The sequence below is a fragment of the Microtus ochrogaster genome, linkage group LG8, assembly GCF_000317375.1.
Source record: "Microtus ochrogaster isolate Prairie Vole_2 linkage group LG8, MicOch1.0, whole genome shotgun sequence".
In the NCBI taxonomy this organism is placed as follows: Eukaryota; Metazoa; Chordata; class Mammalia; order Rodentia; family Cricetidae; genus Microtus; species Microtus ochrogaster.
The window spans coordinates 23,717,407-23,731,816 of NC_022033.1; the positions used below are offsets into that span (position 1 = coordinate 23,717,407).

Here is a 14,410-nt window from a genome sequence, read left to right on the forward strand (position 1 = left end):
AAAAAAAAAAAAAATCCCATCATCTAGGGCTTGCTCCCCTTCAGCCACCCAGCCCAGCCTATAGCGCAGCATAGCTCTGACCTCTGTGGACTCTTCTTGCTCATTGATGACCAGGAAAGCATCTTCTGCAGCCTGCCTTTTGACATCCGCTATGGTTTGCTCCATTCGAGCTCTCTCAGTTGCAATCACTTCAAAGGCTTTTTGCTCCGCCTCAGCTACAGCCTTTTGTACTTCTGTCATGGCCTGAATTTTCACCTTATTCACAGCTTCTTCTGGAAGAAAGCAACAGTAAAATCAACTGGCAGAGAGATCTTTTCCCTCCCAATCCACAACACTGGATGTAAGGGGGTTCAAGGAGGTAGGGTTTAATAAATTCTCACTATATATAGCCTAGGCTAGTCTCAAGCTTGTGGCAATCCTCCTGCTTCTGCTTCCCAAGCAGTAAGATTACAGGCACGTGCCAACACGCTCAGCTAAGCACAGTATTTCTAAGGAAAACAGTGAAAATAGGATGTGCAGGAGTGAACATGAACACACATTTATATTCTATTCTTACACAGCTTCACCCAGTGAAGCAACTGTTAGGTATACACATCAAAGTGGATGCTGTGTTAGGCTAGGAACACACAAGCATGTAAACACCATTCCTTTTCCTGTACCCCAGTGGCTGAGGTGCCATCTCATATGTCAAAATTAGTGGGGCTGAGAGATGGCTCAGACGTTAAGAGCATTGCCTGCTCTTCCAAAGGTCCTGAGTTCAATTCCCAGCAACCACATGGTGGCTCACAACCATCTGTAATGAGATCTGGTGCCCTCTTCTGGCCTGCAGGCATACACGCAGACAGAAAACTGTATACTTAATAAATAAATATTTAAAAAAAATTAGAGACTAGTCTTTCAAGAGACAAGAGAGGATCAAAATATGTTTTGTTTTGAATATTGTATTTTCTAAGAGAATGTGAACTTCTGGAGTTCTATACAAGATAGATGTATATCTTTTATCTTATATATGTATGTATGTATCTTATGGAGGTAAGAAAGCAACTGGGAAGCTGCTATGGATCAGCTGAGACAAGAGGCTCTGAATTTGGAAAAGGCACCTAGGAGGTGAGGATCAGCGAGGTCTGGGCATGTGGTAAAGGACATCAGCAGCTTTGTGCAGTGATATGGACATACAAAAAGAGCAGTCACGTGCCTAGAGCATCCAGGTAAAAACGGAGGGGACATTTGGAGAAACAAGATTCCTCCCTCCTCTGACCCACCTTGCTTGATTTCCTTAAGTGAAAACACTACTACATGGGACTTAGCCAAAAGAGATTATGAATGCAAAATCTCTTTTAGGAGTCCACAGGAAATAAAACCCAGGCACTAAGGGGATCCCTAACAGCTGGGCTCTTTCATAAAGCATGGGCTCAAAGGAGCATTAAACTGTTCTGCTGCTACAACTTCCTATAAAACTGATCCAGCCTAGCCGGGCGATGGTGGTGCACGCCTTTAATCCCAGCACTCGGGAGGCAGAGGCAGGAGGATCTCTGTGAATTCGAGACCAGCCTGGTCTACAGAGCTAGTTCCAGGACAGGCTCCAAAGCCACAGAGAAACCCTGTCTCGAAAAACAAAACAAAAACAAACAAACAACAACAACAAAAAAACCTGATCCAGCCTTAAAGTTCTCACACAGAGGTCAAGGACTCCAGATTTCCCTATCTTAGACCACTGCACTGCCTGGGCTATATGGAGAAACCCTGTTTTGAAAAACTAAACTCGGGTTAGAGAGATGGCTCAGTGGTTAAGAGCACTGTCTGATCTTCCAGAGGTCCTGGGTTCAATTCCCAGCAACCATATGGTGGCTCACAACCATCTGTAATGAGACCTGGTACCCTCTTCTGCCCTGCAGGCATACATGCAGGCAGAACACTATATATATAATAAATAAAATCTGACAGAAAGAAAGAACCCAAACCCAATTGTAGTTTTTTGTTTTGTTTTGTTTTTCGAGACAGGGTTTCTCTGTAGCTTTGGTGCCCGTCCCGGAACTAGCTCTTGTAGACCAGGCTGGCCTCGAACTCCCAGAGATCCGCCTGCCTCTGCCTCCCAAGTGCTGGGATTAAAGGCGTTCGCCACCACCGCCTGGTCCCAATTGTAGTTTGAACTAGATTGCCTAAGGTCACAGGGAATACTGTAGCAAAATGAGGCCTAGCTGGCCCAAAAGCAATTTAGGCACTTAGCAGTTAACAAAGGTACCTCTCAAGTAGCCAGAGTCATTAAGAAATCTTTATCTTAGTGTGAATTTTTACTAATCTACCTAATTTTTTAATCAATATAAAATACATTTTTCTCATCAGGCAGTGGTGGTACGTGTGTTTAATCCCAGCACTTGAGAGGCAGAAGCAGGCAGATCTCTCTAAGCTAGCCTGGTCTACAGAGTCAGTTCCAGGACAGCCAGTGCTATACAGTGAAACACTTGCCTGAAAAACCAAAACCAAAACAAAAAAGATTTACTTTTCTCATTCTAAAAGTATTTTCAAACTGCTTTACATGGTAAAAATAACTAATAGATAAACATGCCTATAATTGTAGCTACTCTGGAATTAAGGAAGGACGATGCTGACTTCAAGGCCAACGTCAACTGGTATAAATTGGGATATAACCTGCCAACTACACTCAAGAACCTGCATGTACTCACTCTTGGGTAAATATGTGCTGCTAGTGTACCTGACAGATAGTAAACGCACACTTAGCCACAGAGCTGACTTTTTTTAGCTCTAAAATAGTCTTGGGTAAACCAAAAGCAGGAAAAGGAGCTGGAAAGATGGCTGAGTGATTATGAGCCCTCACTATTCTTGCAGATCTCTCTGGAGATGCTCAGTGAATAAAGTGCCTACCATGTAAGTGCAAGACATGAGTTTTGATCTGCAGAACCCACAGAGAGTCTGGTATAAAAGCATGCATCCAACAATCCCAGTATTCCCACAGGGAGATGGTCAGTTAGCCTGGTGTTCAGAGCAGGAAACGAGACAGGTTCAAAACAAGGTAGATCAAAGATTGATATTAAAATTGCCTTCTGGCTTCTACACTGTGCTACCACAAACACAAGAAACTTAAAAAGAAAAAGAGAACTCAGTAAATGTGGTGGCAATGTGAACATAGTATGATACTAGCAAAGAAACTAAGCAGAAAATAAATTCAACTTCTGTCAAAATGGAGGAATAACTAGGTACTTCCTGCTTCAATGGCAGCCAGTAGAAAGCCATGAAAAGGCCTAGAGGGTCCATTCCAAACCCCTGGCCTGCCAAGGATCAGGCAGCCAGTTCAGTCCAGGAAAAGTACAAATCAGCCAGAAGGAGGCTAGAAAAAGCCACAATTCAATAAAAAAGACACTATGGACAAATAAAGGCTGTGCAAACTTTCCTTAGTATATGAGTTTTTGGCTTGCATAAACTAGTGAGTACAGACAGCCTACCAACAGACAGATACACACCTGTTTTCTTCCAAAACTCCACAGGCACATATCCTGTTCCTGGCCTACTGGTGAATTCCCGCTGAGAATCTATACAAGAGAGATAAAGAGCAAGGAGTCAGAAGCTGTCTTTAGTCAGTATTCAAAACCCAAATTCTCATATATGCTAGGCAAATGCTCTAATAATAATCCCTAACCCTGACACAAAATTTCATTTTATCAGACTTCTCATTACCACCTAGAGCCAAACATCTATGCTTCGTTCATGGTAAGTGCTTCAGCAATGGGTCACACAAAACTTGGGACATCAAATAAATAAATTCATTGTATCTTGACTAAGAATCAAGCCCCAGGCTCCCTTTTGTTACTTTTAGTCAAAATGTCCCTATGTAAATCAGGCTATCCTTGAATTTTGTAGCTCAGGCAAGCCTTGAATTCATTCTCTTTCTTCTCAAGTAGCTGGGATTATGGGCCTGTGCCAAGAAGTTCAGACCGAAAATGACAAAACAAAGAACTGGAGGAACTCTCTTTAAATATGAACACAGAAATATTTGTAAGACAACACTAATTTGTTACTAAGTGTTGCTATGAGAAATTAAACAAGGAGAAAGTACTTCTACAATTTTATCTTTCTGTATTATAATCTGGGCTTTGCTGGGGTGGGAGACGTTTCAGTATGTCACAACTCAGGAGGGCCTCAAACATAAACTCTTCCTGCCTCAGCTTCTAGAGAGCTGTTGCATATGGCCTTTGCATTATGGTCCAGTTACTTGTAAAATAGCACTTAACTAGGCACGCTTTTAATCCCAGCATGAAGGAGGGAGAGGAAGGCGGATCAATTTGAGCTTGAAGCCAGCCAGGGTTACATAACAAATTCCAGACTAACTAGAGCTACAGGGTGAAACATGTCTCAAAACCAAAACAAACAAAAATAGCACTTAAAAAAAATATCGCCTAGTCTACATAGTGAGTTCTAAGTCGACCAAAGCTATACAAGGAGGCTCTGTCATAAAAGGTGCTAAAGAGATGGCCCAAGGGTAACTGCCTGCCATGCAAGCTTGATAAACAAGTTACATCACTGGAGCCCCAAAATTTTGAGAAAATCAGCTCTCAAAAATTGTCCTTTGACCTCCACAGGTACACTATGGCACTTGTGCCTACATATACACCAGATAGGCATTTAAGCATGCACCCATATGATTTTTAAAATAACGAAAAACAAATTTTTTTTGAGACAAGGTCTATGTAACCCTGAATATTCTAGAACTCTCTAATAGGCTGTTCTCTGATGCCTCTAAAATTTTGCAATTAAAGTTGTGCACCATGTTAGTAAGAGACTTTCTTAAAGAAAACAATGCCCATCATACTCCAATATAACAGTTTAGTCCACATTGTGAATTCTGCTTTCCTTCTAAAACTGACACACAGTGAAAAAATAAACAAACCCTATATTATCTAGAAACATTATTTAGTATGTTTAATACTGTAGGACAGAAATGCCCATTCCTTCATTTAGGAGAGGCATTGCCACTCATTACCTATCCTGCCATTTTTTTTCTTTAAAAGCTGTGTATTTAGCCTCGTGGTGGTGGTGGCTCACACCTCTTTAATCCTAGTGGTCAGGAGGCAGAGGCAGGAGGATCTCTGTAAATTCGAGGTCAGCCTATCCTACACAGTGAGTTCCAGGACAACCAGGGCTACATAAAAAACCCTGTCTAAAAAAACTCAAACCAACCAAACAAAGATTTATAATTGATTTTCACTATGTATACGTTGTAGAATACTCCTTTATGACATGTGAAGATGTATGTGTCACTGTGACTGGTCTAGTAAGAAGCTAGGCGGCCAGTAGCTAGAGAGGAGGTATAGTATGGTCTTTGGGACAGAGAAGAGTGCTGGGAAAAAGAAAGATGGAGTTGCCAGCAAACTGGAGTGGGAGCAAGACATGAGAGGGGACAGGTAAAAGCCACAAGTCATGTGGCAATACAAAGATGAATAAAAATGGGTTAGGTTGTAAGAGCTCGTGAGACAAGGATAAGTAACAGGTCAAACTTTAATAATTAATAATAAGTCTCCATTTCATTACTGGGGAGACAACTGTCCCAACGAAAAATTCCGACTACATGTCTTTGAGTGTGAATCTGTACGAGTGCAGGTGTTTGCTTAAGTGAGATTCCCTGAGGCTGAAGGTACAAGTGGTTGTGAGCCACCTAAAGTCCCGTCCTCTGAAGAGCATTTAGTGTTCTTAACTGTTGAGCCATGTCTCTAGCCCCTACTGTACCACTGTTTTCTCTTCTCTCACTCCCCTTCTTTTCAGACAGGGTTTCATGAAGCTCAGGCTAGGAATTAACTTCTGAAATTCTTGTCTCAACTTAACAAATGTTGCAATCACAGGTGGGTAAAACCATACCCAGTTTTTGTGGTGCTAGGGACTAAACCCAGGGCTTAGTGCATGTTAAGTAAATACCAGGTCAACTAAGCTGTAGCCCAGACAAATGATACAACTGAAGTCAGACAGGTTGGCAATGTTCTCAGAATCTAAATAGGAGACACCGGGATCCAGGAAGTACTAAATCTAGAGTGACTAGAATTTACCAAATTGTCTTCATTTTGAAAGGGAGGTGCTAGTGATGACTTGGATAGGTCATAAAAATAGTAAGAACTGTTCCAGGCACAGTAGACAATATGATCATTTCAGGTAGACCCTCAAGTCAGGGCAGTCTGTACAGAGCAGTGACAGCACACAGAGGTGTGTTAGTGAGTGCTTCAGCCTGCACTCTGTCCCCTCGGCTGCACACATGCATCTCAAGGGAGAAACGTACATGACTGTGGGTGTCCATCTTTAGCCAGGATCTCTAAATTGCTGCTGGGAATATTTGCTACGGGCTCAGATTTGTAAGAATGACCCAAGATTTCGCCTCATTTGTTTTTTGAAGTTTTAAATCAAAAGGTGTGTGTGCACACGTCTAAGTTGTTTGTTTCTTGATATACCAGATATCCCATATAAAATGGTGCTGATTGATGGCTGGCTCAAGAGCCATGCCTGTCAAAGAAGAGAGAAAGTGGCAGTCCTTAGCTATTTAGGATAGGACACACATTATTAATGCTGGCAACTCCTCAAATTTTCTTCCAGTCCTTTGAGACTAACGGCTGTCTTCTACGGAAAATGCTAGCACTGTCGTAAGAAGAAATTCATTCTCTTTGATGAACATTTGGGAACTTTAGGTGGGTGGGTGGAGAGTGTGATCACAGATGGCCTGTCATTCATCTGTGCCTTTGGATAGGGGACCTTTTCAGAGTCTGGGGGAAAGTGATGGAACATTCTGGGGGATAACTAACTCAAGCTTCCTGGATGTACCCTCGGGAAGAGTTACTCATCTCTCCTGCATCAAGATGAACAACCCAGCTTTGCTTGAGCTAATCTTTGGAAGGCAGCCACCAGGAAGTGGAGGGTAATTGAGGAAAGAAAGAGAAGTGGGGTGAATAGCATCAAGAAGGAATATGTTGAGTGCAACCATCAAGGTACCTAGTTGTGATGTGACATAAGTAACTGGTACTCTTTTCTTTCTCCCTCGCTGATCTCTTGTACTGCTGAGCTGAACCCAGGTCACTGCTCAGACTAGGCAAATGTTCATCATTAAGTTATATTCCAGTCAAAGTTTAGATGTCACCCAAGTTTCTGGCTAATAACTCCTTCTCCATTGGAGGCCACAGAATCCTGAATTTCTCCTCTTCTTGCTCTTACCTTACCCTCTACCAAACCTTTCTACATTGGGACTGGACATAACAAAATCATAGGAGTGGCTGGGGCAGTTGTTCATGATGTAGTCTCAGGAAAGGCAGGGCTTAAAAGCAAGTGTGGGGTCAGCCTACTACAAAATGAGAACATATCTTAAAAACCAAACCCAGAAAGTAACAAAAGCAAACCTAACAATAACAAAACTAAGAGCTGGGCAGTGGTGGCACAGGTCTTTAATCCCAGCACTCGGGAGGCAGATGCAGGCGGATCTCTGTGAATTTGAGGCCAGCCTAGTCTACAGAGTGAGTTCCAGGATAGGTTCCAAAACTACGCATGAGAAACCCTGTCTTGAAAAACCAAAACAAACAAACAAAATAAAAAAAGCAATGGGGGGGGGGACGTTGGAAAGATAGCTTGTTAACCCTGCTACCTAGCCTGAAGTACTAAATTCAATCCCTAGAACCAATATGGTGTGGTGAGAGGAAATAAACAACACTCCACAAACATGGCACACAAACACACACATACACAACTAAATAAACACAGTTAGGCATGGTGACATACACCTTTAATCCCAGCACTTGGGAAGTTGAAGCAAGAGAACTGCGTCCACCTAAGGTACATACTAAGGTGCTGGGGAGCCTCCTTGAAGTCTGAGCTAATACGCCAACCAGTTTATAATTAATGCAGGCTTCTGTGTTTTTATTTTGAACTAAATGGCTGCAGGGTTGAGCAGGACAAAAACCTGTCAACAGTAAGATTCTCAAAAACAAACCAAACAAATGCTACAGAACAAACAAACCAATGAACTCAGATTTGACATTTTAAGTGCAGTGAAAGGTGCTGCTCTTTCCAGGCTCCTGCTCTCGGTCCTTACCACTGCTGAGAGAATCTGTGCTCCCAGGGCTGTGCTGTCTGGAGACCAGGTCAGTCCCAGTTTTCCTCATCTCTGTGTTCTCATTAAATCGCCTTTTCCAATAGTTGAGTTCTTCACGGTCAGATTCCTGACAACGCCTCAGAACTGCCATAGAGCGCCTTGTCTTCTCTACCATTTCCATAATGCAATTCAGGGCCTGAGCCAGACAGAAAGTGAGGCATAGATGATAAATTTTAACAAGGAACAGTGAAAATCAAGGATGGACAAACAACTCACAGATTTCAAACCTTAGGAATAAAGTTTACATTGGAAAGTCAATTCTTATACCTTGTTGTTGTTTTTTTACATTTTTTCTTTTTATACCTTGTTTTTTTTTTTTTTTAAATAATTTATTTTATGCATAGGAGTGTATGCGTTTATGTGTTGCCCTCAGAGATCAGGGAGGGAATATGGAACTAGAGTTACGGATGGTTGTAAGCTGCCATGGGGATGCTGAGCAGCAGATCTGGGTCCTCTGCAAGAGCAGCGAGTGCTCTTAACCACTGAATCATCTCTATGTCCCTCTTACACCTTGTTATTCTCTATACACAGCTATCTTTTCCTGCCCATGGAGGTATTGGTTCTAGAACCCTCCAGGAACACTAGAAGTGCTCCAATTCCCTCATAAATAATGTGTGGCATTTGTATACAACCTGTGCACATCTACCCACATACTTATGTTACTTCTAAATTATAGTACCCAATGATTAAAAACAGAGAGGGAAAAGGGGAGACCACTTGTTCGTTCTCTGGGGGGCAGTTTAAATAGCCAATGGGAGTGGTCTTGAGCAATGTTTTATTTAAAAAAACAAAACAAAACAAAACAAAACTGCTACTAGCTCAGTGAGTAAAGGAACTTTTCACCAAGCCTGAGTACCTGGTATTAACAAATCTAGATGTTTCATAAAAATGCAATCTGGGGCTGTCTCTGTAACAGACACATGCATATACACGAATGCACTACTCCCTAGGTAAGGAACCAGGGTCAGATGATTGACAATGATGCTGATAGTGATAGTAACAATAATAATCATACATATCTTAGATAAGCCACAATGTGCAATTTTAAAGTAGACACTGACTATTTTCAGGGAGAGCGGATGCTCTCCTCTGATGGGAAAGAGAACGTGAGTATATATCAGCATGTTAATTCTAATTTGGATATATATTACAAATAATTATACAATTTTTTTTAAGGAGACAGATTACATAATTTTAGTGTGTGTGGGTTTGTGTGTCTTCACGTGCACATTCCATGGCCCATGAGTGAGGTCAGAGGACAACCTGTGAGAGCTGGTTCTTCCCCTCTACCATATGGGTCTTGGGAATCAAACTCAAGTTTGGCATAAGCACCTTTGCCTACAGAAGCATCTCACTGAACCTTATTTTTATTTTTTTTATTTTTTTAAATATTTATTTATTTATTTATTATGGATACAATATTCTGTCTGTGTGTCTGCCTGTAGGCCAGAAGAGGGCACCAGACCTCATTACAGATGGTTGTGAGCTACCCTGTGGTTGCTGGGAATCGAACTCAGGACCTTTGGAAGAACAGGCAATGCTCTTAACCACTGAGCCATCTCTCCAGCCCTGAACCTTATTTTTAAAGGAGAAAAAAAAAAAATCAAAGCTAAAAGAGGTATGGAGCTCACAAAGGCAGTAAATAGCAAAGCTGGAACCTTTGCTTAACTATCTATTACATGATTACTTGCGATAGGAACTGGAGAGGTCAGCCTAACACCAAGATTTGAGAATGACTCTGCAGCCCTTCACCTGGGCAAGTGGTGAAAAGTCATGTCCACTTTAAACATGCATGAACTACTGGTAGCATTAAAAATGAAAAGAGCTGGGGGCTCAGTGGTTAAGAGCATTGCCTGCTCTTCCAAAGGTCCTGAGTTCAATTCCCGGCAACCACATGGTGGCTCACAACCATCTGTAATGAGGTCTGGTGCCCTCTTCTGGCCTGCAGACATATACACAGACAGAATATTGTATACATAATAAATAAATAAATATTTTTTAAAAAAATGAAAAGAGCTGGACGCAGTGGTGCATGCCTGAATAGGAAAGTAAAAAACAAAAGTGGGCGGGCAAAATGGTAAGGCATGTAATGGTAAAGGGTGTTTGCTGCCAAGTCAGAAGACCAAATAGCTGTCCTCTGACTCTCCATACTCAAGTCTTAGCATGTACACAAAGTGCACTCATGACAGCGTTCATGCACACACCAATCCATACCAAATCCACAAACAAACAGATTAAAAAGGAGCAAAACAAACTATAAAGATTTAAAAGCAATATGGTCTGAGGAAAACAAAGAAAGCACGCTGAGAGATTCTTACATGGTCAAGATGTTTCCACTCGTCAGCCCATTCCCTCTCTGTCAGACGGTGGTCCACCAGCTCATCTTGGTAGCCTCCATTCAGACCTATCAGAAAAAAGAGATTACATTTAAAGAATACAGAGCAACTGAATAATATCAAGGGTACATACAGTTGTGTCAACTTGGAGCACACTACTAAGAGTAAGTTAACATATCTGGTGTGAGACCCACAAAATGACACAAGCATTAATGCTAGCCAATAAAGAGTTAGTATTCAGATCAAATGACAACAGGGACTGGAAGTGCAGCTCAGTGACAGACTGTTTAACTAGCATACACTAGGCCCAGGGTTCCATTCCCAGCATTTTTGGGGTGTTGACTCCCAAACTCTTCAATTGTAAAGACAAATACCCCAGAAGAAAAACAATCACAAGACACAACAGGTTATATCAGAAAAGGAAGTACCGATAGTTTTTATAAACATCTTCTAAGGTCAACAAATAAACACTATTTATCTAGAAACACATTATTTAGTGTGTTTAATACTGTAGGATAGAAATGCCCATTCCTTCATTTAGGAGAGGCATTGCCACTCATTACCTATCCTGCCATTTTTCTTTTTCTTTAAAAGCTGTGTATTTAGCCTGGTGGTGGCTCACACCTTTAATCCTAGTGGTCAGAAAGCAGAGGCAGGAGGATCTCTGTAAGTTCGAGGCTAGCCTGTCCTATACAGGGAGCTATGTTATTAGGGGCTGTGTCCTTTTCCATTGTTCACATAAGCATTTATTCATAATCAACTTTCTGGAAAATGAAGTATCAGAAATAGTCTGTTGAGTTGGATATCTATGGTGGCTTGAATCAGAATGGGCCCTGTAGGCTTCCATAGCTGAATGCTTAGTGACCAGAAAGGCACTACTTGAAAGGATTAAAAGGTATGTTACTAGGGGTGGGCTTTGAGGTTTCAAAAGTCCAAGCCAGGCCCAATGGTTCTCCCATCCTCTAGAGCCTTCAGATCCTGATCCAGACCTCTCCAGCACCATGCTAGCACCATGCTGCATGCTGCCATGCTTTTTGCCATGCTGATAATGGACTAAACCTCTGAAACTATAAGCCAGTCCCAATTAAATACTTTGTTTTATAAGAGTTGCTGTGGTCATGGCCTCTTGACAGCAACAGAACACTGACTAAGTCAGTCAGTTAAAGCACACATCTTTAACTCCATTACATGCAAAGTATGGCGCAAGACAATTGGAGTTTGCTCTTCCACTAAGAATTGCTATCTTCTAATACCTAAGCACTTGTACATTTTATTGTAAATACGTTTTTATATATTGTATAGAACATATATCCTAAAATTACAGCTCTACGGTAGGCTATAGTGTCCATAGAGTTCATTCTAGGAGAGAAAAGGGGAGAGAAACAGGGCAGACAAGGAAAGGTCAAAGGAAAACAAAGAAATTTTTTTTGGTGAACCTGGTGGATTCGTCATGGTAGGGGAGCAACAATTTCAAATTACACTTCCAGATGTAAATATACAGTTTTTTCTAAATTAGTAAAAATCTAACAAAATACAGTTATATCTAGAGTCTTAGGGTTTTTATAGCTGTGAAGAAATACCATGACCACAGCAACGCTTATAAAGAAAATATTTGATTAGGGTGGCTCACTTACAATTTCAAAAGTTCAGTCCGTTATCATCATGGTAAGAAGCATGGCTGCATGCATGGAAGTCAACTGACAGTCATGTTAAGGAAATGTTGAGCAAAAGAGATCTCAATGTCCACCCCCAACATGACATACTTCCTACAACAAGGCCACACTTCCTAATAGTGCCACTCCCTTTGGGGGTCATTTTCTTTCAGACACCACACCTAGCTTTTACCACTCTTCTCTCCCAAATGGGCACTGAGTATGAAGAGAAACAAAAAAAATCAATAGCAAGCCTAGTTCTTAAAACAAATCTGATATTAATATTGTTTATTCTGTGTATGCTCACAATGATGATGATGGCACATGGAGAGCAGAGAACAACTTTCTGGAGTTAATTCTCTCCAGGAATCAGACTCAGGGCCAGGCTTACATGGCAAGTGCTTTATTCACTGAGCCTGCTTGCTGACCCCCATGTCTAGTTTTTTAAACAAAGAGGCATGGGAGAGTAAGAATTGGATACCAACAAAGACAACTTCAACATCAGGCAGTTTAAGAGCTGAATCTTGTCAAAGTCACTAGCTATGTTACACTGGCCATAGTTGCTTTGATCTTCTCTGTATGAAGAAATCAATGACTGCCTAGATCTTCTGGAATCAAATAATGTCACAGTAGCTTAGACTCCATAAATGCACAGAGCCAATGCTCTCATGGCCTTCACCATTCAGTAGTAACTGCGTGAAGCATGAGGCCCTTGTGAGAAGATGCTAGTCAGCCTAGGCTAGAGTGGGAATGAGTCAATGTGGTCTCCACAAGGTATCCCTAACAAATGGAATGCAAGAGAAACTCTACAAGATGGCAGCCTTTTTCCCCCTGCCCAATAGATGCTGAGGAGTTAAACTCCAAAGATTCATCTATAAAAGAGAACGTGACAAAAAACTCTTTTCAAAACTGATTTCAAATTAGGACTCGGCTTTTTTTTAAATTTGTTTTTAAGATTTTATTTGTTTATTGTAAGTACAGTTTTCTACCTGCATGTATACCTACAGGCCATAAAGAGGGCACCAGATCTCATTACAGATGGTTGTGAGCCATCATGTGGTTCTGAGAATTGAACCCAGGACCTTTGGAAGAGCAGTCAATGCTCTTAACCTCTGAGCCATCTCTCCAGCCCAGGACTTGACTTTTTAAATGGGAATGTTCATTCCTAAATTTAATAGTTACATAGGCCTGTGCTTCAGGCATTTCAAACCTTTAAAAAAAAAAAAAAAGAGAGAGGGAGATGGCAATGTTATCTTCATTCATTTCAGAAGCTGTTGCTCTCAGGCTCCATCAGATTCCACATGCAGAGTCAAAGCAGCTCTGACTGGACTGAGATTCATGTAAATCAAGCTAGCCTCAAACTTGGGGTGACTCTAACACTACAGACAGATGTCACCATGCCCAGCCCTCTATTTTTTGTCTATAGCACAGGTTAGCCTCAAACTCCTTATGTAGATGAGAATGGCTCTGAGCTGATCATCCTACCTCAGTCTCCATAGTATTGCAATTACAGACATGTGCCACTATGTCCAGCTGCACGACATCATCTTATCAACAGAAAAAAGGGCAATGATGATATTATTTGGCTTTATCACTGAATAGGAAAACAATCCATGGATCTCCTCCAGATTAAAGCATTGCCATGCTGCTGAGGTCACTTACTAAGATTGTGGTGCCTCTCACGAACTTCTCGGTGTTCTAGCATCTTGTTGGGTTCCCGATACAGGTGAGAAGTTGCAATGTCTTCTAAAGTATAGTGCTGAAGAGGTGGTGGAGTAGGATGGAACTGGCCCCCGGGATTCATGAGGGGCACAGTGAGGGCAGGGCTGTGCCGGGGAGCAGGGCTGATAGTACACACTCTCTTGGCAGGTGGTTCAGGAGGAACTGTATCTCTTTCAAAACTATTCTCTTCCCTCCTGTAGAGGAATCAGAAGTGCTTATAGGAGCCTGTCAAGAAGAGCTCATGGTAACATCACTACCAAGTCTCAGGACAGATGCTTCTTCCCAGCAACACACCTGTTACAAAATCCAACCTTTAGATACTATGCACTTTCCAAAGCAGGAAGACTGTAAGGAATAGTTATTTATTTTTGGTGCTGTATACTGCTAAGCACATGCTTAATACTGCTACACTCCCAACCTACCAGCCCTTATCTCAGTATGTCACCCAGGCTGGTCTTAGCCAAACTCTAGAGACCTGACTTTATTGTCTCTGCAGTAGCTGTGACTTCTGCTGTGTGTTCCCATACCCAGTTCAGGAACCATTTAACAAGAGGCATGAACTGAAC

The 14,410-nt window shown here is 41.7% G+C and overlaps 1 protein-coding gene across 3 annotated transcripts in view; it reads right to left on the bottom strand.

The window, feature by feature from the left end:
- Cbfa2t2 (CBFA2/RUNX1 translocation partner 2) overlaps positions 1-14,410 on the bottom strand; it is a 94,960-nt gene that overhangs the window by 9,117 nt on the left and 71,433 nt on the right. For 2 of the 3 annotated variants that reach the window (XM_005363101.3, XM_026787099.1), the window contains 5 exons: positions 13,785-14,038; positions 10,453-10,538; positions 8,075-8,270; positions 3,480-3,548; positions 82-272 (listed from right to left, as the gene is read on the bottom strand). In XM_005363101.3, the coding sequence (XP_005363158.1) occupies positions 82-272; positions 3,480-3,548; positions 8,075-8,270; positions 10,453-10,538; positions 13,785-14,038 (796 nt within the window). The remainder of the gene's footprint in view (positions 1-81; positions 273-3,479; positions 3,549-8,074; positions 8,271-10,452; positions 10,539-13,784; positions 14,039-14,410) is intronic. The other variant, XM_005363102.3, reaches the window with a different exon arrangement.